The 27,223-nt window shown below is 27.4% G+C and overlaps 3 protein-coding genes across 10 annotated transcripts; 1 reads left to right on the top strand and 2 right to left on the bottom strand.

Annotated features, from left to right (window-relative positions):
• LOC124426221 (casein kinase II subunit alpha) lies at positions 1-25,055 on the top strand. Of its 6 annotated transcripts, none has more exons than XM_046967637.1 (10): positions 1-164; positions 3,069-3,143; positions 17,514-17,703; positions 19,075-19,306; positions 19,447-19,558; positions 19,664-19,876; positions 20,501-20,695; positions 20,967-21,318; positions 21,459-21,536; positions 22,446-23,253. In XM_046967637.1, the coding sequence occupies exons 4-10, from the start codon at positions 19,212-19,214 to the stop codon at positions 22,562-22,564; spliced, it is 1,164 nt and encodes a 387-aa protein (XP_046823593.1). In that variant the 5' UTR covers positions 1-164; positions 3,069-3,143; positions 17,514-17,703; positions 19,075-19,211; the 3' UTR covers positions 22,565-23,253. The 6 variants fall into 6 exon arrangements, 4 of the variants coding, with proteins under 4 accessions (XP_046823593.1, XP_046823591.1, XP_046823590.1 ...); XR_006942674.1 differs by lacking the exons at positions 1-164; positions 3,069-3,143 and adding an exon at positions 23,727-25,055 and having other exon boundaries at positions 21,459-21,552; positions 22,446-22,677; positions 23,250-23,364; XR_006942672.1 differs by lacking the exons at positions 1-164; positions 3,069-3,143 and having other exon boundaries at positions 21,459-21,552; positions 22,446-22,677; positions 23,250-25,055.
• Positions 7,816-16,568, bottom strand: LOC124426218 (protein PF14_0175-like). Of its 3 annotated transcripts, XR_006942671.1 has the most exons (5): positions 16,302-16,568; positions 13,315-15,273; positions 12,849-13,014; positions 12,646-12,782; positions 10,922-11,058 (listed from the first exon to the last, which is right to left on the bottom strand). XR_006942671.1 is itself a non-coding variant. In XM_046967630.1 (4 exons), exons 1-4 carry the CDS (start codon positions 16,365-16,367, stop codon positions 10,847-10,849), a joined length of 2,403 nt encoding a protein of 800 aa, XP_046823586.1. In that variant the 5' UTR covers positions 16,368-16,566; the 3' UTR covers positions 7,816-10,846. The 3 variants fall into 3 exon arrangements, 2 of the variants coding, with proteins under 2 accessions (XP_046823586.1, XP_046823587.1); XM_046967630.1 differs by lacking the exon at positions 12,646-12,782 and having other exon boundaries at positions 7,816-11,058; positions 16,302-16,566; XM_046967631.1 differs by lacking the exon at positions 12,646-12,782 and having other exon boundaries at positions 7,816-11,058; positions 16,414-16,565.
• On the bottom strand, positions 25,047-27,041 carry LOC124426224 (AP-2 complex subunit sigma). The gene is made up of 4 exons (XM_046967639.1): positions 26,881-27,041; positions 26,373-26,522; positions 26,068-26,241; positions 25,047-25,861 (listed from the first exon to the last, which is right to left on the bottom strand). Exons 1-4 carry the CDS (start codon positions 26,881-26,883, stop codon positions 25,760-25,762), a joined length of 429 nt encoding a protein of 142 aa, XP_046823595.1. The 5' UTR covers positions 26,884-27,041; the 3' UTR covers positions 25,047-25,759.
• Positions 27,042-27,223: the final 182 nt, after the last annotated feature.

Genomic DNA, 27,223 nt, shown 5'->3' on the forward strand with positions numbered 1-27,223 from the left:
TTTCATCGATTAAATGTATTTAATTTCATCTACTAATATAAATTAATTGTTTAATTAAGCAATAGATTTGTTTTTTGTGAATTTTATCTCGAATTGTTTGATTCCTACAAAGAATATCGTCTTCTAATTTCTTCTTGAGTTCTCTACTTCTCCTGGCAAAGTTGGTAAGTAATGATTCATAGTAATTCGTTATTATTATTATCTTACGTCGTCTTAATCTTGAGAATGTGATCAGAAAATAAAAGACTCCAAATATTGGAAAATTTTAATGACAGCATATATTACTAAGTTACATCAGCTATTGAAAATCATTTAACAATACAAAACCTTACATAAACTCAATATTCATATTTGCAATAGTGTTTACGCAATAATATTACGTCTTCGTAAACATACGCATTTCGTGATTACGTGCACCTTGTAAAACTGATTGCATTACACATGCGTACAGTTTCCATTATACGTTTCATATACATACGCAAAAATTATCATGTCCTTTCCATATATATGTATATATATATATATATATATATATATATATATATATATATATATATACATATATATATATACACATACACATAATTTGTTTGCACATTCGATGTAAAACATTGATAGTGAAATTACTAATATATCCGAATATAACATATATTTATTAACACTAGAGCGGAATTCTTAACCTGGCAACATGTATTTAATACGTATATGCACAGTAGGAAGCTTGCGCATGAAATATTGGTCAGTTTCTTTCATATCTCTCTTACAATGTTGCATAATTGCAACATCGAGAGAAGCATTCTACAAAAGGAGCCTCTCATCAAATTTCGAATACGAGACTAGTGAAGAAGATTTTGCGATCATCTCTGTTATTATCTATCATTCCTAAAAAGTACAATGCTCGGAAATTACGAAAAAATAATAATTTTAAATATTTTACGTCTCGAAAAAATTTTATTTTTTCTCGAACAGCTATAGAGATTTGAATAACTTCATCTTTATTAAATAGCTGGTATGAAAGTTAGTTATATATTATAATTGATATCAATCAGACTGTATTATCACGTGTATAACAATGCTTAAGGCAATGATCAAAATTAAATTGATCCTAGACGAATTATCGAGGAAAAACAAAAATGATCGCAATGAAAATGCACTTTGCATAAGCCGATCAATCCGTTGGGCGCACACGGTCCATTATTCTAAAATATCTATTTAGTGTGTAATTTGTAACAAAATGTGAGACTTCGCAGATATAATTCGCTTTTCTCTATGGACCCTATATTCTCGGGTCTTTCTCTTTTCTTTTCTTTTATTTGTTCTCTTTTTGCATTTGCTTTTGTTTGTTTGTTTGTTTTTTTTTTTTTTAATTTTCTTTTTTCTTTTACGACGCATACAATCCATTAAAGTACATTTGCGAAAGACATGTGTTAGAACCACGATTTCTTATTCCTAAGTGCAAGTACGGCGCAAGAAAATGTACAATTATTATATAATATACATATTCAAGGCTTGATGAAACTGGTACGAATTTTCAAGCGCACCTTGCCGGAGAAAAAAAAATTCCATTTTGCACTAAGTTATTAATTATAAGGAACATAGAGTACACAAGTCTAACAATAAGAATCCAAATAGTATTTATTATATTCAGTGAATATGTATAATCATCACATTACACACGACAATCGTTTTCAACGTATACGTTGGTATATTTGCCTATCGTGAATGTGCGTTATTTTATCACTGAATTATATATAGGTACAATAGATTCTCGATCACCCGTGTCGTTCGGCGATACTTTAATCATTTTAATACGATTTGAATATATAAAAAGAAAAATTATTTTCTTGCAATTTACATATCTTAATTCTTTCATATTCCAACACGACATTGTTTTTTTATTTCATCCACAGCTCAAGATTTAGAATCTAGAATTAACATTTGGATTCGGATAATCGATGGTCTATCGTATATATTGTTGCCATTTTTAATTCGGTCCTGCTTAGCCTTCCTACTTTTATATATCGTCAATTAATATTTCTTTTATTTTTTGTTTTTTTCTTTTTTATTATTTTTTTATTTTTTTTATTTTTTTTTCTTCCGCCCACTCCCTCCTCCCTACCCCCTCTCGCTCCAGCAATAAGTTTAAGTAAGAGAGATACTGCACGTTAGGACCTTCTTTTCATTTTTCTGGAGATATATCTATCTTAATCTTTTTCCTTTTTCTTTCTCTCTTTTGCACAATTCGAATCTTGACGAAGGATATAAATAGCTGTTATCATTCAATGTTACGTATATAAGATGAATTTATTTATCATTTTAACTAATCGCGTTTCTACAAATTAATGTTCCGTCGTTTCTACGATATCTCCGTTCTAAGCTCAAAAATCGCGAGAAAATGTTGACTTCGTGAAATCAAACATAATCTTTGAATGAAAATACTTATTTGTTATCTAATCGATGATTTTCTTTTTCCTATTTTTTTTCTCTTTTTAAACGCATCCGCTTTTCTTTTTTTTTTACGATATTTTAATAGTTAATACGAGTAATTAATTCAGCCTATATATAGAATTTGGAATAACCTGTACTTTGAGTGTTAGCAATACCAGTACATTACGCGGCATTCCTTTTATTATTGCGGGTTGTTATTTTTTTTCTTTTTCTTTTTCTTTTTTTTTTCTTTTTTTTTATTAAACTTCTACTCTTCCAAGAACGATACACTTGCGGCTGGCATAAAACTTTCGTAAATTTCATATATAGGATTAGTAAGAATCTCGTGTATTTTTTGCTTCCTCTTTCTCTATTTCTCTCTCTCTCTCTCTCTCTCTCTCTCTCTGTCTGTCTCTCTCTCTCTTTCTCTCTCCTTTTCTTTCTCTCTTTTTGTCTATTTTTCTTTTATTCCGAATGATGAAAGACTATGTTCTCTAGCGAATATTAGAGAACGAGCGCTTTTAAATATTTTATTCATCTGTGTTTATATTCATCAGCGCGTAATAAGTACATATTTATGTACGTATCTAGCTATCCAATAATTTACAATATCACATGCACTTTTTTTTTGTTTTAAATAGGATTGTCAAACACATACCTATACAGATATGTACCATCTATTCTTAACGATGCAGCGTATCATACGAGATGATAAGGTAAATATACCTGCGCACATTTTCTTTATAAATATAAGCTGCCGTATTCTTCGGAAAAAGAAAAGAAAATTTCCGATTAACGTGAGATATAGCAAATTTTCATCATTAAATAATCTAGCGACTATTTTTTCTTATTTTTTTTTTCTTAATTTTTTCTTTTGTCTTTTTTTTCTTTCTTTTTCTTTTTTTTTGTACGTACGCATCATACGTTTACTCTCTTCATGATGATTCGACGACAATTTCGTGTTTTACGAAGGTCTACAATTATTATTTATACATTTTCTTTTAACACGTTAAAACATTTCAGAATACGTTTAATTAGTTCGGTTTTTACATACAGTATCTCCCACGAAAAGCAGTAAATTCGTTTATCGTCTAAGGCCGAAGCTATCCGGAAAAAACGTTCATCCCATTTCTATATCCACGAAATGGTTTATTTTCTGTTCGTTTATTCTATCGATTGATTTTCACTTTAACACGTTCGCCATTATTCCATTGAAAAATTCGTACAAACCATGTTATTGTACTTTCTATCAATCATATTTTATTCGCCTTAATATAGAAATATTTTTGGAAATAACTTACGTACAAACATAATAAATATATTCAAGAAGCCGACTAAACATTATAAACATCTTAAATATATTAGGATACAATTATAAACTGTTATATTTATTGAATTTTCATCGTAAATATTTTTTATTTATTGTGAAATGTGAGCTCTGGTCCTTTAACGAGAATGCGATGAATTGAAACGAACGTGTTAATTAATATAATCCAAAAAAAAAAAAAGTAATAAAAAGTAGAAGATACGTATATGCATATGTAGATACATGTAATGTCAAATATGAGTATTATAAAAAGATGAGCCTCGTGTGTAGATTATTTAGAAATGTTTTAAACAACGAATAAGCTTTCGATGATATATAAAAGTGTAAGAAATTTAAAAATATATGATAAATTATATTATTGAAATAAGAAACATCAAAATATTCACTTCATGAAAAAATACGATAAAATATAATCTAATATGAATTATGCAGATAGCTTTTTTTCAGCCTTAGAACGAATGTCCATAATAAAAATTTTCTATCGCTTATAGGCTAAATTTTTACATATAATTTTTCTTCTTCTTTTAGTTTTTTTTTTCTTTTTTTTTTGGTTTTTTACTACCATAGCTTAAAACATATTATCTTCCAGTCATAAGAGCATCACAAATAAGATATAACACACACATGAAAATCGAGAACTTACTTAAATTTATTATCGGTGTCAGAGAAATAATATACGCGTTTAATTTCGTTCATAAGATAGTTAACATCGTTATACTAGGAAATATCTAAAGGTTTAGGCTCATACTTTAACATACTTCATTCGTTTATCCGATCGATCGAAGGCGCGAATAACGAATATAATGAGCACTTTCACATATAATTAATGTGAACAAATCGATCTTAAAAAGGCATTAGATATCAATGATAATAATAATAATAATATTATAAGCGCTTATGTTCGCATTAATTATGTCATTGACAGATTTTGATTCTTTTCAATCAATAGATTCACTGTCAAACTATAACAAACGATCCCATGAAATGTGCGAACAGAGTATAAGATTTTTCGTTGCACAGACGTTGGCTTCGTTCGATAAAACATTCGTTCGTGATTTGTCCTTTTTTTTAATCTGCAATTTTATCTAAATTTATACAACAGTCACATATTCGAAGGTTCTATTTACAAAATTCTACAGATATAGCAGATAACAAACATTGATTTTTGGCTATAAATCGGGAGGGTTAAGTGGATAGGGGAAGGAAGGAGAGAGGTTGATATCCTATATCGCGGAAAGTACGCATCATTTCTATGGAAACATCATTATTACGTTCCCCGTTAATTCGGCTCTCTTTCTTTTTCTTTTTCTTTTTTTTTTTATCTTCTTCTTCATCTTTTTCTTCTTCTTCAAGAGAGAGCCTTTGTTATCGTGGGAATGAAAATGACGTTAAGTGCACAATAATATTCTCTTTTGCGCATATTATGCGATAAACAAAATAACGAGAATGTGTATGTGTGTGTGTATAAGTGTCTGTGCGTGTACGTGTAAAAAGAAAACGCTATTCGAGCTAGAAGTGCACAAATATCTTTACAATATTAATCCTATAAACGAATAGTATAATTCATATAATAGTACGCAATTGACCATCCACGTACGACAATGTATTGTACATAAACGTTTTATTTATTTTTTTTTTTTTTTCATTTTTTTTTTCTTTTGTACCAAACGTCAGATTTTTTTTTCTCTTGCCCACATCATGATGCACACACACGAATAAAATAAGGATACATACGGAGTTTAATGAAATTATTTGCCAAATGAAAAATAAGAGACGAAAAAGGAAACAAGAAAACAACATTAACAACAACAACAGCAGCAACATCAACAACAACAACAACAACAAACAACAATAAAATAAAAAGAAGAAGAAAAGAAAATTGACTACAATTATGCCAGCTACTTTCTTCGAGCTTTTGTCGTAAGAACTGCATAGCTATATACAAATTGGCATTATAGATATCACAGTTACAATGTATGACGACGACAATCGCGGAAGGAAACTTCTCTTAAAGCACTGCCTTTTTTGTTTATGTCACAACTAGCACCATATAATGTGTAATATGTATATAGGTACAATATAATTCTTGTTTTCTTTCTTTGTTTTTGTTTTTTCTCTTTTTTTTTTTCTTTTTCTTGTCGACCGTTATTAATGTTACGCAATTGTAATACATACACCAATGATAATTATTATTACTATTATTATTATTATTATTATTATTATTATTATTATTATTATTATTATTATTATTATTATTATTATTTGATCGTTTTATCTCGTTACTCCCTCTCTCTTTCTCTCTCTCTCTCTCTCTCTCTCTCTCTTTCTCTCTCCGTTATCATTTACGAAATTTCGATATTGTTTCTTCCATCCAACGAGTTTGTATCTATTATATAATTTTGTGTATTTCTATATATACATACGTACATATGTAATTTATGTATGTATGTATGTATGTATGGATGTATGTATATATTTATGTATGTATGTATGAATGCATGTATCTCCCTAAGGCTATACTTTCGTTTTCGGATATTATATTAACGTTTCTCTTTTTACTTTTTCATTATCTTTTCATAGGATATGCACGTTTCTTTCCATTGATTCCCCCTCCCTATCCGCCCTTTTCACCGATCACGAATCGTTTCAATTAATTATGTACGAGAAAGAACATTCCTTGAGAAAATTCAACTACGAAGTTACGAATACGCGCTAAGAAGAAAAGAGAATAATAATAAGGATGAAACGTCGATTTCATAGATCGCGATTTAAACTTTCTTCGTTCATGATTATTATATCTAGAAAAATAGGCCGATAAATATAGATTATACGTTCGCTAAGATAACGGCGAATAATTTATGTTTAAAATAATTCCCATGAAGATTTTCGTGCATTCGATCGATAAATTGTCTCTAATCAGAACCGTGAATAGAATTTATCTTTCTTTGTTTTTTTTCTTTCTTCTTTTTCTTTTTTTTTTTTTTTGTTGGAAAAGGACGTAAATCTTAAATCGCACATTTAGACATTTCCGTTTATCGTAGGCACCTTATTATATGGAGTTTTTTTTCCTCTCCCTCTCCTTGATCAACGAAAGAGAGACGATCCTTTATCATCGATGAATATATCGTATCAAAAATGAATACGCGATATTATTAATATCTTTTTGTCCTACTCAACAACGGAACGAAAGCCGTGCCCGTGGAGTGTGCGTCCTTATATGAGCAGGTGATTATGAAAGTGCAATAAGTCATTTGAGATATTAAAAGGGCATATTTTGTCACTCGTACATGCGCTATATACTTAAAATTATATTACATTAGGTAAAAGAGAATTATTCTTTTTCTTTCTTTTTTTTTTTTTTTTCTTTTCAAAAATAAATATACTTACTTATTCTGTGCTTGTCATTATAAAAAAAAAAGAAGAAAATAAATAAATAAAATTAATTTTTAAATAATTTAAATCGAAATGTGAAAATATCTCAAAATAAAAAAACTATACGACTTAAACAATTTTCATAATCATAGGCTCATATTTTTCCTTGTATATATTATCCTTGTCCCGTAAATACAATAAACTTTAATGCCTATTTATATTGTGAAAGAGATCTGGTGAGATAAATACTATATATTGCATAACATTTCTTTTTTTCTCTCTCTGTTTTTCTTTTTTTTTTCTTTCTCTTGATACCATAAACCTTATAACATACGTATGTATGTACTTATGTCGTAAAATTGATAAGAAAAGCAACCGTTAGTATGACAATAATGGAATCAATCGCCATACAAATGTATAATGCAATATTGTGATTCTTACAAGCACGTATGTAATATGCTTTAGAGAAATGCGTGCGCTTTATTTTTTAATTAAATGATACCTTTTTCTTTTTTTTTTTTGTATTGAAATAAATATAAACAAATATATAGGAAAACAATGAATTTACCAAAAATTGTAAAATTTATATAGACCTGTGTTTTTTTTACAATGTTAACTTCGTATAATAAACTGAAGAAAAAAAAAAAAAGAAAAAAAAAGAAATAGAAAAAGAAACAAACACACATCAATCGAAAGTATCAATAATTTTATAATAATTATGATTCGCACATATTTGCGCGCGTTTCCTATCACGATTGGTATTCAATTTAATGTTTAATTATTCACTACTTTTTCATTATTTCCGGTTAGTTTGAATTAACGTAGAGCATAAATTATTTAACATTATCACATGTGTTAACATACTGGATGTTCAACTCATGTCCACCATGATAGCTTACACTGAAAAGAAGACTTGTTTCATGGCAACTTTTGAGGTAATATTATATAATGCGCAATATATTATCACGTAAACTAATGCGGTACAGTCTAATATTGTAGTATTGCAACGTTTTTACCGGAGTTAATGTCAAAATTGACACGTTTACAAGTATTTCTTGGACAAGGGATGAACAACCAGCAATTACGATATATATATATATACATACATATATATATATATATATATATATATATATATATATATATATATATATATATATATATATATAAGGTCATATTATAAGAAATATTAATATAAATTAATAAAAGAAGATCCCTGATTATATATATTTGAAAAACTAAAACACAACTTTCAACATTTGGAACGACCACTCAATCATACTATACGCACTACCGAAGACATATCTATCGACATATTTTTTTTTTACAATTGCTTTAGAAATCCTTGCAATTATATACAAATACACAAATAATGCATGCTCCCGAATGATAAGTATTTTCTTATACAGATTAAACCTTAACTGGGGATGTGGTAATTAGCTTTTACAGAAATACAATCTGATTGGCCCCAACATTTAGATATTCATAAAATTGTTAAACATAGTTGTACAAAAATAGCATTGCCGTTTGTGTGCGATTAGCTAGAATTATGAGGCCATAGGAAATCTAAATAAAATAAATGTAAGATTTATCAATTTAACATAAACTTCCATTTTTCAATAATAATTTTTTAAATTTGTGCATAAATATGTTTGGGCAGTGAAATCCTATTGACCTCACATCCCTGGTTAAAGTTAACCACGAATAAGCGTAGCGAGTTTGCTAAGAGATATAAAGTCTTGAATACTAATGGTCACTTAACACGAGGTAAAACTGATAATAATATATAACGTGAAAAACAATTGCTTTCATGAAGCATTATAATATAATCGATTAAATTTATACTTTCCTAAAGTCATGATGTAAAATGATATACAGTAGCGACACGGATAATAGTGATTTAAAGCATGCCTAGGCTTCCATATTTCAATGTCGTATCTGAGTGAATCTGCATTTCATAGTGGGCGGATGTGATATTAGTAGAAAGAAGATATGACTCTATCTTCTATAACTTTGAAAAAAAACCCATTCTACATTCTAATGTTCTAGGAGATCTAAGGAATTCTTCTCTTATTCTTAAAGATGGAGTAAATGCAGAAAATTCCTGAATTACAAATACGTATTCATCATTTTTCAAAACGTGTTAATATCCCACACTAAATCCTTAAAGAGGATATATTTAAACATTTCTAAACTACATATATAATATCTTTCAAAAAGTGTGCTCTTAAAGAAGAAAATTTTACTCTATTTCTAAAATCCTTGTACTAAATACCTCACAGAACAAAACAAAGCATACACATCACTATAAATCTATTACATTTTGCAAGTAATTGTACTACATCTATTATCCATAAAAGAATGATATATCTAAAACTGTCGTTATTATCTCACAAACCCTATTTTGTTAATGTATGTAATATGCTTTATACTATATTAGGCAGCAGTGGTTAGGTCATTTAAATATCTTGTTTATAGCATTACCAAGTACAATGTTTCAATTAAATTATTCAAGTATTCTTATAACACCAATCAGATGCTCGAGGCAGTTTTAAGATCACACAGACCCAACAACTGGCATCAAAGAAGCCAACACAATGTGTCGCTATTGTATATATATATTTTTCTCTTCAATGTACTATAATTACTATATTACTAATTTACTAAGATATCTCTGTTTGTTAGAAATATCATGTCGTTGTTATTATGCACACTCACGAGATTATGTTACATCTATGCACACAGATATGTGTAAATGGACGATATATGAAAAGTTTAGCATGTGTACATAAATGTTATGTGATTGTGCGTTCATCGGTGAATACTCTGTACCTAATTTGCGCATTAATCTTATATGCAACCAATGTGTCTTAAGTATATGTACTGCAGTGAATAATGTACATAGTACAATAGTTAGCATTTTAATTATATATTAAAGACAACAAAAATGTTGCATATATCGAAACGAATCCGATTGCACCTTTACAATTATTAATCTTTTAAAGTATTGGAGAATATATAATATCGCCTAAAGTTTCGAAGGAATTGTCTACTTGACACACATCTGGGTCATATATTTAAGGAAGGCCACATTGAACTAGTCTAAAATATTATTTCCTATTATCTAAATCAATATCGATAAAATGTAGCCTAGATTATTTATCCCATGGCGCAACTGAGAAACAGTCAATCAATGATCATTTCAGATGCTTTCATAGGAAAAATTTTTTTGTATGAATTAAGAAATTTGATAAATTTAGAAAATAAATACATGGTCTCAGCTATGATGAATAAAGAAAATTGGCATTTTATCATTTTGCTTTCTATAGTACCATCAAATAAGCAAAGTTTACATACAATTATGTGATGTACACTCGAACCATAAATTGTGCACATCAAAATACCCCATAAACACCCTTTAGATTATAAGATTTTAAATATTGAATACATATTAGAAAACTATGGAGTTATACAAATGACTTGTAAAAAGTTAGTAGACTTAGCTTTCACAGAAGTGAACTAATAAAAGTGGAAATATTTTCTCATTTAAGCTAACACACGTAACTCTCTCCAAGTAGCTTTTGTATGTAGTGCCATTCTAAGTTTTAAAGAGGAGATTATAGAAAACATTTCTAGAAGCCACTGAAAAATGTTTGTGAACGCCAAATACATAAAAAGCTGTTATCAACCAATGTACAAGCAAGAATTTTCATGAACTTTTTAATTATTATTAGAAAGGTTGCTGATTCCAAGAGTTTTCTGATTTTCAATACGCTTTATCACAAGGACTGGATCATCAGAAGTCTCAACGATTTTCTTCTCTAAATCCAAATCGCACAGCAATGTGGCTTGCATTGCATTGTACATACCGCTTCTTGCATAACGAGATGCCTTTGTCAATTCATGAACACTGTTGGCCAGAGTTAATATATCTGAAAGCAGAAAAAATAGATCACATAAATACTATTCCAAATTAACTATCTGCATATTATTTCTTTTTGTTACAAAATGTTCTATTTTATTTTTATCAACTATATTGCTAAATTCATTTTTTAACATATTCATTATAATTTGATCCTGCACCAATAAAAATCAAAGTTTAATATACTTCAAAATTTAGAAACCTGATAATAAAAAATAAAATTTGAAAAAGTTCTATTTTTCTTTGACAACAAAAAAGTTTCATTATAATTTTCATAATATAGATAGAGTAATCATAGTATAGATAGAGTTTTAGATAATTTTATTTTCTTAATATAATAAAAATATAACTGTTCTTTTTAATTGATAACATTGTAGTACAATTATATATACTAAACAAATTTATAACTATCACCACTTGTTAACCAATTAAATATATATATATATATATATATATAAATAATTTAATATTAATAATTTTTATAAAAAAACTGTTTATTATCTTCATATTTAATAAATTATATAAATTCAATAAAGTCAATGCAAAATAAGCAAAAACTCCATCAGAACACGTCTAATTAAACGTATCTAAAGAGTTAACATGCTATACTAATAAATTCATATTTCTTGTTTAAAAATGTAGATATCAGTTTATTCATAACTCTACTTGTATATATTAAAAAGAAAAACAAAAAATCTTTTTTTCTGATAACATGCTATGGAATTTTGTGCAATGAGATACACAGTAATACCTGAAAATAAACACTTTGGACATTAAACCAATGATGTTTTAATAATATTCCACCCAATGATTTTTTATTATTAGTATATTATATTATTATATCGAAGACTTACTTCACATTTTGTTTAAATTTAAGGAGCAACAATTTCATACAACAAATTCTTATTCTTTACTATAAGAATATATTAAAAAAAAAGATATGTTGTCCAAAAAAAACAATTAATTTAACAATATATATATATATATGTATTATACATTATATATTATATGCTATACATATATATATTGTAAACATAATATGAGGAAGATCTTTGGTGACTTCTGGTTTAGGCAAATATATTTTTATTGCAACATGTATTACTAGAAGATACTATTAACAAACTACTACTACATGGTAGAGCTGATGCATCTTTTATAAGAATCATATAAATATTATAGTACAATCATGACAAGTACAAGTATATTCTAAAGAATAAACTTTAAATAAAAGTGTATGTGATTTCTAATGCAATGTTGCAAATACTTCTCTTTTATATAAAAGTACTATATCTACTACTAATTTATTTATACATATAAAGATATTCTCATTCAAACTATGTCAAATAAAATTTAATTTAATATCTCAGGCTGTTCTTTGGATCTAATTTATGAAACTCTTACTAAAAAAATCTATTTAAAAGCACCCCAATCTTATTGAGATTTACAAGGGTCATGGTCTCAATATAGAATGTGTGATAAAAAGCAATTACTTAACAGGACACATATGTATCATCATCAATAACATACTTTGAATACAGACAGGATTAAAAAAAAAAAATCAAAATAATTAAAATAAAAAAAAATATATGCCACTCACATAACCGTTGTGTCTGTGATCATCCGTATTATGTTTTTTGCTACACGGATCCGGGTAGCACTTGAATATTGATAGAACCATAACAATATCGAGTTACACCAATAGACACATGAGCGAGCTCCTTAGCGAAAGCAATGCTGTGCAATAATTCGTGTATTATATAACACAATATCATGGACAAAATTAATAAAAAGGTAACTTACCATTATCATTATACACGAGAATGCAATGAGGATTTTCTTTTTGACGTTTGGTAGCATTTGCGATCTCCTGCTTTCGACAGTCTTGAACGAATTTAATTGCTTCTAGCCAATACTGCATTGCCTTGTGTATACGTTGATTCATTGAACTTCCACGCAAGCACTCCATCTGATAGACAAAATCAGTGCAATTATGCATTATTCACAAATAATTTTTTTTTCTTTTTTTTTTAATTTTAATTAATATTAAGAAAATATAAAACAATATTAACAATTTTTGCAATATAACAAAATCTTTAAAATGTGCATTTATATAATTAAATATAATCATTTAGATGTACAAGTTTTCATTAAAAATTTCTCTAAACTATATAAATTATACTATTAAAATGAAATATATATATAAAATAAAATAATGATCTTGTAATTTAATACGTGTAACAAAAGTTAATATAATTGTAGTATTTACTTTTGCTATTAATGTGATCACCCGGGCATGTTCTCGTAGGTAATCAATAATTAATCGATCTACTCTTGATGGATTTCCTTGAAGCCGTGGAATAGGTATATTATTTGCACTGGTTACTCTTTTTCCAGGGAACTGTGCAGCTAATCCAGCCTCACATTTCTTCCTTTCTTTTTCTAATTGTTTAAATTGTTCATAAGTTTGTTCTAATCTAAGATGCAATATACTTGATGGACCTGTGCGTCTTGCTATAGTATTACTGCCTTTAATATTGAGTCCTCCACCGTATAACATTGAGTAAATAGGTGGAATAGGAAGCGGAACAGGAACTGGCATCATTGGAGAGAATAATCCAGGTCTTCCAGCAGTCATGTTTGGTATTAAAGTTGAATTAAACATTATATCAGGTGGTGGAATACTAGATATATTTTGAACACTTGGCATTTGATGTTGTTTTATGACATAATTGAAAACATCTCTTCCAAGAGCAGATTCATTAATCTTATTGGTCAAACGATTTCTTGATGTAAAAGCTGCTTTATCAGATGAACCACAGGATTGCATTTTATATGCAGGATTAGTATGAGATTGCTTTAAATCCTTGTGATACGGCGTAAAGTTTTGCGAAAGTGTTTTCAAGTTCTCCACATTCTTTGTAACATTATGTTGATAATTATGATAATCATATTTAACTATTGCCTCATTTTCATCTCGCGGGCTTATATTTTTTGGAAAACCGATAGAGGAGTACATTTTTGTTTCAATAGTCTTTGGCTTAGTATTTATAATCTTTAATAAATTATTATCAGTTCTATGATCATAATTGCTATTAATGCAAATATTCTCATTTGTGTCTAAATCATTAATAGATGGCACAGCACATTCATTAGTACAAGGAAAACAGTCAATTGGATGCTTATGGTTTTGGTCCACAGATCGATCTATTTGATAATTAGATGTTTGCTGATGTAATAAGCAAACTTGTTCATTATTCATAGTAACATTTCCAGTACTTAATCTAATAGGTTCGTATAAATCTTTGTACTCTGCAATACCATTGTGTTGAGTATTATTTCCAAAACAATTCTGCAGAGTTATATCACTAGAAGTGAAATGCTGCAGTGAAGAACTTGTTCCAAAAGAAGCATCTGTACTAAGATTTATCATTGTTGAGTTTGGTCTATAAGTTTGATTATTTCCAGTCATATTGTACAAATCATGAGTCGCAACTGTAGGATTATCATGTAAATTTAAAGGTGCACTTGATCTAAAGCTATTATAATATACTGCTTCATTCATAACAGTCAAATTTGGTGATTCTGAGGCTAAATTTAAAGCATCATTAAAATTTAAATCTGAATCAATGGATGTTCGAATCCGTTGATAATTTGTGAGAGTATCTTGTGTAGTTACTGGAGTCATTAAAGTTTCTGGCCAACTAGAAGACTGTTTTGAATAATTTATTTCATCTGCTGTTGTCAATAAAGTGTTACAAACTGGTGGATTAGTTATACTACAGCAACTTTCATTGGTAGAGTGTGCAGCATACTGATGAGAATTACTATTATATCCACTTCTAATCATTCCACTACTATATAAATTTCCTTGATCTGCTGATATAACAGGTTGTTCCATACATCCATTCAGACTTAATGTTCTTAACTCTTGACAAAGATTACTAGAATTTTGATCAATTATATTTGAATTACAACTATTGTTCATCAATTTGTTCAGTGGATAATGATCATTACAATCAATTGCATCATTTTGGGGAATTTTTAAATTATCCTCCATTCTATCGGCGTTGCAAAAATGAGGTAATGATAAAAACGGAAAATTGCTATTATAACTATTGTTATAAGTATGATCAACGATAGTAGAGTCATCATCAAGAATTTTGGAAACTAAATCATTGACCATGGAATTGTTTAGATCTTGATTGTCCTCATCTTCCAAATTCATCTAAAAAACAGATGATGAAGATTTTAAATCATCAATATCTACAAAACAATAGAGATTTCAAAAGAATAATGTACTATAAGTAATAATGATAAGTAATATAAATTTAATTAATTTAATATTATGCTCTGTTATAAATTAAAAATAACGCATGTATATGAATCTATATAAAACAAGTTTTAAAAGAAAAACTATTGTCTGTATTATATAAATGATTAAAATATAATATTTAACATTAGAATGTTATTAAGAAAATAATATATTGAATATATAGTATAATAAATGTATGCCATATTAAAAGATATACTCCAAACTCGACATTCGATAAGAACGTAATATAAATTCACTTCAATGATTAAGTATATGATATAAAATTTAAATAAATGTGTAAAGGTATTAAATAGGAAAAATATTAAATATTATAATTAACCATAAGAGTATCTTTAGAATAAATCTTCATTAAAGTTATTCAATAAATTAAATATTTCCCTTTATAAATGACCATTTGAGATCAATCATTATTTGATTTTGAATATAAATTGTAATAAAATTCGATAAATGAATTTATTGAAATAATTACTGAATTTTTTAATAACTAAACAAAAAATTTAAAAATAATTAAAAATTCGCACATACATTATTTACACAATCTAAATAACTTAAATCATATGTTTCTTTAACTATATTGCTCTAACAGAAGCAAACGGTGCATTGTCTATCCCAAATAATTTTCAAATTTTAAACGATCGAAACTTTCTCATGTAACAAAGGGCATCGATATATCATTTCACAAAGGTAAACTTTTATTTATTTGATTGAAATTCATTTTAATAAAAGCAATCGTTCATCGAGCAATACTCTTTTCGAAAAGAAATAAATCCAATAAAAATAGATTTTTTTAATTGTCATTTGTCATTTTATACAGCTCCAAAGCATCTTGATCGAAATAATTTTTTTTCACTGTACGAACAATACAAAATCAAACTTCACTTTTCTGTCTCGACTAAAGTGAACTTGAAAAAATGTTTTACCTTGTCAACACTGAAACAATTGTTGCTAATAATCGTAGCTACATCGTGCACCTCGGATAGAGCCATTTGTTAAAAAAACACTGTGATGATCACCTCCTCTGCGCGTCATTACCCTTTCACTCATGCGGCTTCTGCCTGCCTATTGTATACGTTCTGAAAACACAATTTAATTCGCATTTCGAGTCACATCAAAAAGACGCTTACATTCAGCATTGCAGGCTCGTATACATGGATTATACCGCGAACTTCTTCGTCTAACGTACGTTTTTATATAACGGTCCTCTTTTGTCCAATGATAACGTTCGTATTCTAGGGAAATTCTATGATCGCATAAAGGACAAGAAAATTTCTGGAAAAAAAATAGCGCGCGAAAAAGGAGACAAAGTGCATCCAAAAAAAAAAAAACGAAGAAAACGAGCACAAAAAGAATGTTTTTAGAACGATAACTCAAAATCACTTTACTATATTAAAAATATGTATATATGCGTATAACAGTATAAAGAATATAAAGCGGATTGTTAAAATTTGTCAAGAATAAAAAATTATTTGCTTAAAAAAAAAAAAAAAAAAAAAAAAAAAAAAAAAAAAAAAAAAAAAAAAAAAAAGAAAAAGTATATGTACATATTTATATGGTACATAATTTATAAATAAAATATCAATTTTTTCTCATATTTATGTTAACAAATAATTCTATTATAATAGAAATATATTTCGTGAAGTTACGTAATATATTTAATTTTATTAACTTTTCCAAATAATTTCAAATTCAAGTTTTATGTTGATTCGATAAAAATTAAGTTAAAATAATGTGGTTGGTATGATCACATGATACGATCTAATGTATTCGTTTTAAAAAATATCGATCAATCGCTGAAATTTAAATCATTAACATTTATATTATAACTATTTTAATTTTGTTATGCTTAGTACTTATAAAAGTATAATATATTTATTATTGAAACTTCATTTGTTAAAACATAGTATTGCTTCTCCAATGTTATAAGTTTCGAAAAAATGATATATATAGTTCAATATTTATAAACGTTATATATATAATTACAACAAAAAATTTTTTTCTTACGTAATACAACATTAATATTTTCAAAATTAATTATATCAGTCATAAGTACACGTATTAACAGGAAAAATATAAAGTTAATTCGTTGGTAGCATTGAAAATAAAATTGGAGTCGTTTTCTATCTATGCTTCAGAAGTTTGTGGTTGGGTGCCGGCTGCCATCTTGGACCTCGCTCGTTTGAGAAGCCGGCCGCCCGTAAAAATCTCGAGTTTGTCAAGCTCGCGCGGCCTCAGGAATCCTATACGCAACTTTCTTAGTATTGCAACAAATTTGGAATCCTATTGCAGTCAAAACAGTCAAAATTTGGACACGGAATGCTTTAGGTGAGCTCGAAATAAGCTAACATCGGTTGTCCTACCGCGATGGCGTGTGATTTTCTTCGTACATGTGTGTTCGTGTCTTATGCGTGTGCATGCCTCTACTCCATGCGCCGATAATAGAATATTTTTACATTTAAATTATAATCCAAGAAAAATATCCATCAGTGCTTCTTTACTTACATATATATTTTTTCATATTATTTACTTCAAATTATCTTAATAAAAAGAAATTTTTTAATACAGAAACTGTAATAAGTATATCAACCAAATATAAGGCTTATATACCTTACAATCAATAAGTATCTACATGTATTCTACTTTGACTACTAGATACTCTGTCTGTTGCATTTCTGTAAATCAAATTTATTTTACTTCTTATAAATATATTTTCTTGTCCCAATAAGATACTCTGTTGTACCTAATCATATATATTTTTAATCATGAACATAAAGTTAAGTCCGCTATATTTAAAGTTATTCGTGAAAATACTACAGATTCTTATATTAATCTTATACCATTTAAATATATACTATATGCTGTTAATTAAATTCTATGATTATTAATTGATCAATATATTACTTTGTTACACATTTTGTGTTTTGTATTGACTTAAATATTATAATATACAGTAGATCATTTAAAATTGTATATATCGTATATACATTTAACATATGTGTATATAAATAACATAGATACTAATAGAGTAGTTTGGCTATATTTAATAAACTTAACTATATATAACTTCAGCAATAATTACTTGATTATAATATTTTAGATAAAATATAATAATCACGCACATTGCATACATTGACTTATTTGTAATTTTTCAATTCTGTATCAATATTTATATAAGTTGATAACTAGACTTTGTTTTGATATAGATGTTTCAGAATATTTTGATATTGCATTTTCAAGATTACTCAAAGAAATACATTTTTAAATTATTTGTATCGATAATAATGATTTATTTATGTTCTCTTATATTATGTTCTTTTAACAAAGTAATGAGTATATCAAATTAATATATGTTTTTATGAAAAGTAATATATTTTATACGTAAAATGTTCTGTTTATTATTAATGATCTGAAACTTATAAAAATTATTTTATATTTATTTAAATATAAAGTTAAAATGAAAATTCTTATTTTTTATTACGGAAATAATAAATGTTATTTAAAATAAATGTACGAGAAACACTGTTTACTTTATTTTTATATTCAATTGTTAGGAACTTGCTGTGTGTATCTGTAGAATATATATTAAATTAGATCATACTAAGCTATAATTAATTATCTCATAAAACATTATTCCCTTATAATTTTATATAATATTTTTATTTGTATAATGAATTTATTTATTTATTCATTATTTAGGTTTACTTTTGTCAGCACGTGTTTGTGGGTGGGCAAGTGGAAAATTGAGATCAATTAGTAACGATAAGAATTTGGTAGTTGGCCGAGACAGTGCGGCTGTCAGTACACCAAATAAAAACACACATATAATTGAGAAAATGGCACTACCAAGCAGAGCAAGAGTTTATGCAGACGTGAATTCACACAAATCTAGGGATTATTGGGATTATGAATCGTATGTTGTTGATTGGGGGTAAGTTAATAAAAACTACTTTATATTCATACTTTTTAACCAATAATCATACTTTTGAATAATAATCAGATGTAATAAATATAACTAAGAAGAAAAGTTAATACAATATATTGCATTTATATTTTCTTTTCTTTCTACAGACAGCAAGATGATTATCAGTTAGTAAGAAAACTTGGCAGAGGAAAGTATAGTGAAGTATTTGAAGCCATAAATGTAACGACCACTGAAAAATGTGTTGTAAAGATCTTGAAGGTATTATAGATAATGCACTATATTTCTTACAATAATATCAATTAATATTAATATTAATATTAATGTTATATAATATCATTAATATTTTTCTTTTTACCGTTGTAGCCTGTAAAAAAGAAGAAAATAAAAAGGGAAATTAAAATCTTAGAAAATCTTAAAGGCGGGACCAACATAATTACACTCCAAGCAGTTGTTAAAGATCCAGTATCAAGGACACCAGCACTAATTTTTGAACATGTCAACAACACAGATTTCAAGCAATTATACCAGACTCTAACAGACTACGACATAAGATACTACCTCTACGAACTATTAAAAGTGCGTGTATAGTTAATTGCAATGGAACCAAATATCAATCCATGATGAACCTTCGAGATTATTGTTTTGATAGATGTAGGTGTATATGTAGGTTCAAGAAAGAGCTCGACAAATATTTATTTCATATCAACTTATTTACAATTTCCATTTTTAAAGATATGAATCTACAAGTATTAAATTTAAAGAAATATCCTGTCAGTATGTATCAAGAAAAAAGAATTGATTGTTTTAGTTTCAGTGCTCAGTTTTTAGTCCTTAAATTATGTAAAATATTTTAGTTGCTGATTAAATTAAGTAATGTTATTATATTAAGTTATTTATTAAATATTTCTTATCTTAAATGTAGATAAATAGTCAAATTTATTGTTTGAAGTATAAATATTATATGAATCTAAGTTAGAAAGTAAATTACTTACGAAATATTTTCTATAGTCAGAACAACTTTATTTTTTAGTTAGTTATTCTGTTGATATGTACAAATTGTCATTTTAATTATTTATTTGTAATATTTAAAATGTCTCTTGTGATAGTTCAGTTAAACATAATATGATAAGTATTTTTAAAATGTAAAAATACCATGTTTAACTATTTAATAATATTTCGGAATATTGTGATTCTATATAGGCACTGGACTATTGTCACAGCATGGGTATAATGCACAGAGATGTAAAGCCGCACAATGTCATGATAGACCATGAAAACCGAAAGTTGCGGTTAATTGATTGGGGCCTAGCAGAATTTTATCATCCTGGGCAAGAGTACAACGTTCGAGTAGCTTCACGCTATTTTAAAGGCCCAGAACTACTTGTAGATTATCAGGTGTGTTTTATATACATATATATATATATATATTACTATAATTAATAATAATTTTATGATATAATGTTTTATAACAGATAATAATTTTCTTTAGAATTACTTTAAATTTATGTTCTTTTTATTGTTCTATTATATATTTTTATATTAATTTTTTATATTACACTACATGCATATATTTGATAATATAATTAATATTACGAAATAATAATTTGGATTAAGTATGAATACATAAGGTAATATATATAAAAGGTGTGCAATATTTTTTTTCTAGATGTATGACTATTCCCTAGATATGTGGTCGTTGGGCTGTATGCTTGCGAGTATGATTTTTAGAAAAGAACCATTCTTTCATGGACATGACAATTACGACCAACTAGTTAGAATTGCAAAAGTTCTTGGAACCGAAGAACTATTGGAATATCTTGATAAATATCATATCGAATTAGATCCTCGTTTTAATGACATATTAGGAAGGCACTCGCGTAAGCGTTGGGAACGTTTCGTGCACTCAGAAAATCAACATTTAGTTTCGCCCGAAAGTCTTGATTTTCTTGACAAACTTTTGCGTTATGACCATTTTGAAAGACTCACAGCACGTGAAGCTATGGACCATCCTTACTTTTGTAAGTAAATTAGACAAGAAAAAAAAAATTATGAAAAATATGATATAATGTATATCTTAATTTAATAATACTTCATTGCAATTTAATTCGTATATCTTCTTGAGATTATCAAAATGAAATGTGTATATTTTGATTTATAGATCCCATAGTAAAAGAACAGGGTCGATTAAATATGGTATCATCATCACCTACTCCCATGGCAGGCTCATTGCCTGTAGGTGAGTAGCAACCCAGGTAAATGTCGAATTAAAATTATTTTTATTTATTAAGAAATTAAAATCTTTTATATATCTTATTGATATCTTATATATATTTATATTTATTATTATAATTATTATAACAATAATAAATATAGATATATAAAAGTATAAAATTTATATATATTTATTATAAATTGTATAATATATATATATATAAATATAAATTGTACGACATCTCTTTATCATTGTATTAATATGATCTTGTAACATTAATAGTAATATTTCTGAATATTGCGTAACTATTTCCAGGTGGAAAATTGTAGACACCATTCTATCTGTATTATATGATGAAAACAAAATGTGTATATGAATAGTAAAAGAAGTTATGGGAATACCAATATTAACAATTTAGAGGAATGTTGGAATATATAGGAATACAATATAGTTGTTATACTTCATCTTATTTTAAGAATATAATGTTTAAAGATAAAAGTGCTTACTCTTTGAGAAATAATTGTAATAAAATGTAAATTTACTCTATTACATATAGATTTAAGTACGACATTCCTAAAAATCTTGTTGTTATTAGTATTCCTATGTTAATAACACTCATAAAAAATGATATATGCAATGTCAAAACTTTATCACAATTTTGCATGTACTGATATCTTGTATTAATTACTTTGTTATATATAAGATCTCATTTTAATTCATTTGTATATATAAATATGTGAATTATATTTATATATACATACATATATATATATATGTATGTATATATATATATATATATGATGTATGTATGTATGTATGTAGTCAATTTCTCGTTTTCGTTAATACCTATAAAAATCCTGTTATCTCTTTCATTCGTAAAATAATTAATGGATCACTATTCGAATCAATTTTTTAATTAGAAGGTCGTTACAGATGACCGTAGCATGACTGTGAACAGCTTACCAGTTCATGGAACAAACGGATTGGGAAGTATGGACGGAGTTACAAGTGGGGTTCTGATGCCCTTGGAAGAACTGCGTCCACTTTTATAAGTTCAGTATTTCTGAACTATACATTAACTCCCAGTCTACATCCTAATACAACACAGCAACAGCAGATATATTGTATCGTCAACTACATACTCCTCTGCACCACAATCATTCTGGTTTGTAACAACGGCTTCATCGATCCCGTCATTAAGACTGAGATATCTCACATTGCCCATTACTCTTTGAAAGATCTGTAAAAAAAAAAAAAAGAGAAACAACAACATTTAAAAATTATTCGATATTCACAATGTACGTAGAAGTTCGCGAAGTAAAAAGGTTTACAGTACGAAATCTAATATAATTAAGATACATGTCCAGTACAGATTGGCCCGGGCTGTATGTGATATCAAATACAAAACATGTATTATTTTTTTCATTCTGTAATTGCCCCCTATTGTATTATATTTTTTAACGTTGCTGTTATCGCATTCGTGTCAAGTCTATGACGCATGAAGATGCGCCTAGATATAATTTTATTTAAAAGGGGTGGTCACATTTATGCTGACACAAGACGTCTTATAGCAGCAGAAATATGAGACGAAAACCACATACATACATTCATACACAGTTCACACGCTCACACTTATACGCGTACCTTAGGCCATTCGGTTTAGTACTTTTAACGATGATAAAAATGTTCGTTTATATCTGATACCACAATGATAGTTGAATAAAATGTTTGTTATAGCCAAGTACTCTTTGTGCTCTGTGAATACCTGTGCATCCAGCAGTAGATGCTACCGACGCTGGTCGGCCATCATTATTCTACAAGAATTAGGAAACCATCAATTTGGAAGTGCGATGTAAGATAAATTCGATACAGAGATCTCAACAATAACTGATTATGTACGTTTCATCGTGGTCTTTCTCCTTTCATATTTAACAAAAGATGATGATTTTTTTTGAATATTAAAGTCAAAAATAGATTCCTCAAACAAGATTCAAATTATGAATATGCATGTTATTTAGTTAAAGCAAATACACAGGTACCTTAAAAAACTTGGCATGATATAGCGCCTGACAAAACTTCAAAATACTATCGATATAATACGCATTAGATCACATCCCCAACATGGTATTATATATGTATGTGTATACTTGTACATTTGGCGCGCTGGTCCGTCTTTTAAAAATAATTTTAGGTTATTGTTTTTTGATTATCTAGCCAACCGTCATGTAAGCCGATCACGTGATTATCCTATGAATATATTAAAGAAAAGCACACATTCTATAACTCGTCAAGAAATCAAGAGGGGCATGCTTGTAAACAATGTACAGTAATGAAACACACTCCACTTGCATGCTATGATTTTTCGTACTATTTTTGACAGAATTTATCAGTTCCTATACATAATAACAATTGTTCATAGAAAAAGGTCAATTGAACGTTATTTGTACATTTCCATGTAAACAACGTTCACTGGTATCAAGCGGAGTGTGAAATTTAAAAATCGAAAAGAAAAGGAGAAACGAAAAGTTCTCAACGTGTTATGTACGGAATAGCATTCATTTTTTTATTCTTGTCACTGCGCCGTTTAAGCCTTATCTTCGTGTATTTTAAGATACTATACATGTTTCTATGTGCGTGTATACTGTGTGTGTGTGTTCTGTAAGGTGCGCGCGCACGCAGCAAAATGTAGATGACGAATGCATAAACATAGAAGAATACAAATTCAAAGTGAGAGAAGGTGAAAAGATGAAAAACAAAATAAATAATCCGTATATGCAATGAAAGTAACTGCTAATAACGGATATATATATATATATATATACACACACATATATATATACACATATATATATATAAATATATACATATATATATATATATATATATTTCTTCTAGGACTATTTTATTGCCATTTAACGAAATTATCATTAATCGCACATTGCGAAAGGCATTTAATTTTAGTCCTTTATAAATGGCAAAACGGCGCTATTGTATTATTTCGCCCAAAATTGATATCTCTCTCCCTGTTCATATACGTTAAGTTTATCATAATCTAGTTTAGTTTTATAGAAGAATATATTAAATAATTACTATTTAAATAAGCAAATTAACTTGAGATATAATAATAAACAAATTGTCAACACAAAATGACAAATAATATATTGCGCTAGCTTCTCTTTTGCATTATATTATATAATACATGCTAATTTTTGGGATATTAGAGTATCCAGAAAAAAGTTACTCTATCATTTACTATTACGTAGCAATCAGTTTTCTCTTTATTGTTCATCCTTGTGTTTTCTTCTAAACAATTATTTCAAATAACAAGTAAAATAAATGAGTATTTCATCTACCATTTCAATGGGATCCTACATTAATAAATATCTTAATCAATTTTTTTGTATTAAATTCTACGAAAAAATAAAATATATGGTGAATATTTTTCTTTTTGGTCATATGTAGAAGCCACCTAATGGTTGCTGTAATGAAGGATATTTTAATATGGTTGAGATATGACAATAAAATTTGCCAAAGTGCACAGAACCGACGTCTCTCTTATTTAATAAAATACGAGGAACAAAACTTTTTGCATCTTATATCATATGTTTCAAACAATATTTTTTACATCAGGTACACATTAACATTGACTAACGTACGATTATAGATTATTCTTTGTATATGCACAAAGAAAGTGTATATACATAACACGGTAATAATACATAACACATTTCTGCTTGAAAAAAAAATGTAATGACACTGAGATATGGGTGTTCTGTAGAATTAAATAAAAAAAAAAAAGAACAAAAAATACAATTTCATTTGTATTTAAATAACAAACATGTTCATCTTTTGTTTTTCTTATGATATAATCTCAATAATATATCATCATTTTATCTTTCAATCAGAATTAATCTGATTTTAATAATTATATCACTAAACGTCTTCTATTTATAGCAAGAAATGCCTTATTCTTAAAATTAATAGAATAGATATTTTTTAATTATATATATTATTTCACAAGTAACAAAAAAGTAGGAACGTGTATTACATTCAAATGATAAAGTAACATTTATAATTGTTACTGTGATGTATATGACATTTATTTGTAAGATTATGAATAATATAGCTATATTCCTGCATTCTTTTCAATAATTTAAACGCATTGTAAATTACATAATTACCAACTTTCTTTATAAATAAACAATCTTCAGAATATCTCTGAATACTTTATAAAGGAATAAGTTGACTTATTCTAAGGAGTTCAGCATCAATAACTGCTTTAACACTTTAGTTTGACTGGTCTCTCTAATTTCACCAGCTAGAAACATCTCATCTACTACTGTATACACCTGCAAATATAATACGTTATTAATAAAATTTAAGATGGGAGAAGAATAGAAATTACACAAATTTACTACTATCAGAAGATCTCAAAAGAAATTACAAAGTATTAAATTCTATGTCCTATGTTTATTCTAATGAAAAAAGGGAATAAACATTAGAAAAAGAACCTTTTTCCTTTACCAGAAAAAATTTGGTAAATGGTAAATATTACCTTATAAAAATTAAAGACTAAGTCCAATTCGCATACGTTGTGAAAATATTCGTTTAAAACTTCCACAAAATTATGAATTGCTTCCAAGTAACAAAGATTATTATCATTTACATCTACACAAATGCAAAAATATAAACCTGCATATCGTCTATAGACAATCTTAAAATTGCGGAACTAAAACATACATTTTAATTATATAAGAGATTAGTGAAAACAACAATCATATATTAATTAATATACACCATAAGTATTAATTATTATTATTATAGCAAAAAACATTATAAATATATAATTTTTTAATTTACTTCTACAAAATTAGTATGTTTGGCATCTCTAACAGTAACTACTGCATGAACTTCTTCGATCAATTTTTGTTTTTCATCGTCATCAAAATTCATGTACCACTTAGCAAGTCTAGTTTTACCAGCTCTATTCTGAATTAAAATAAAACGAATCTGAAATAGATTATTTAATAGTTTTAATGTAATTTATTACTATTTGAAATATTCAATCTTATTATAAATAACATTAATAATTTACAATATAATTAAGCCACTTCCATGATCATTAATGCAATTGAAATAATGGTATAATCTAAAAAATTTTTTTGTTTTATCTTCTTTTCTTTCCATTTTTGGATTTCAATTATTATAATTAAGCAATAATGATACAAAGAAATTTTTTAATATCAGTCTAATAGAAAATTAAAAGTAACTATATAATATATAGATAAAAAAATGTCACATCCTAAGGTTATGGCATGATATAAAAAATAATTTAATAAATGTAATATCTATTCGTATAAATACTTACCATGATTGTAATATGTAACTATTTCAAAATAATTAATTTTAATATTTAAATATACAAGTTTAGTCTTATTCAGTTAAAATGTTTAATCACTACTATTGACACTTGCCGAATATCCACCCTCTGCAGCCATTTTGTTTCGTGGCCATGAAAATATCGAGATATATCGAAAATTTAAATTACGAAATATGATATGTAACAATGTAACAGTAATCTATTAAATTTATTCATTATAATTATTTTCGATATTTATTCATTTTCATGATATTAATAGAAAATATTGTAATTTATAATCAATAGATGAATCAAGTTCTTGAAAATATTAATACTAAAAGATTTCTCTCTC

This window comes from Vespa crabro, chromosome 8 (assembly GCF_910589235.1).
Source record: "Vespa crabro chromosome 8, iyVesCrab1.2, whole genome shotgun sequence".
Taxonomy (NCBI): domain Eukaryota; kingdom Metazoa; phylum Arthropoda; class Insecta; order Hymenoptera; family Vespidae; genus Vespa; species Vespa crabro.

Bases quoted from the DNA above. Each gene is read 5' to 3' on its own strand.
- LOC124426218 (XM_046967630.1), bottom strand. From the start codon at position 16,367: ATGGCTCTATCCGAGGTGCACGATGTAGCTACGATTATTAGCAACAAT. The intron at 15,274-16,301 runs GTAAAACATTTT...TCTGTTTTTTAG, and splicing joins ATTGTTTCAGTGTTGACAAG to ATGAATTTGGAAGATGAGGA. The intron at 13,015-13,314 runs GTAAATACTACA...TTTGTCTATCAG, and splicing joins TGATCACATTAATAGCAAAA to ATGGAGTGCTTGCGTGGAAG.
- LOC124426221 (XM_046967637.1), top strand. From the start codon at position 19,212: ATGGCACTACCAAGCAGAGCAAGAGTTTATGCAGACGTGAATTCACAC. The intron at 19,307-19,446 runs GTAAGTTAATAA...TTCTTTCTACAG, and splicing joins TCGTATGTTGTTGATTGGGG to ACAGCAAGATGATTATCAGT. The intron at 19,877-20,500 runs GTGCGTGTATAG...GATTCTATATAG, and splicing joins ACCTCTACGAACTATTAAAA to GCACTGGACTATTGTCACAG.
- LOC124426224 (XM_046967639.1), bottom strand. The intron at 26,242-26,372 runs GTAAATTAAAAA...TGTATGTTTTAG, and splicing joins AACATACTAATTTTGTAGAA to TTCCGCAATTTTAAGATTGT. The intron at 25,862-26,067 runs GTAATATTTACC...TTATATTTGCAG, and splicing joins TAGTCTTTAATTTTTATAAG to GTGTATACAGTAGTAGATGA.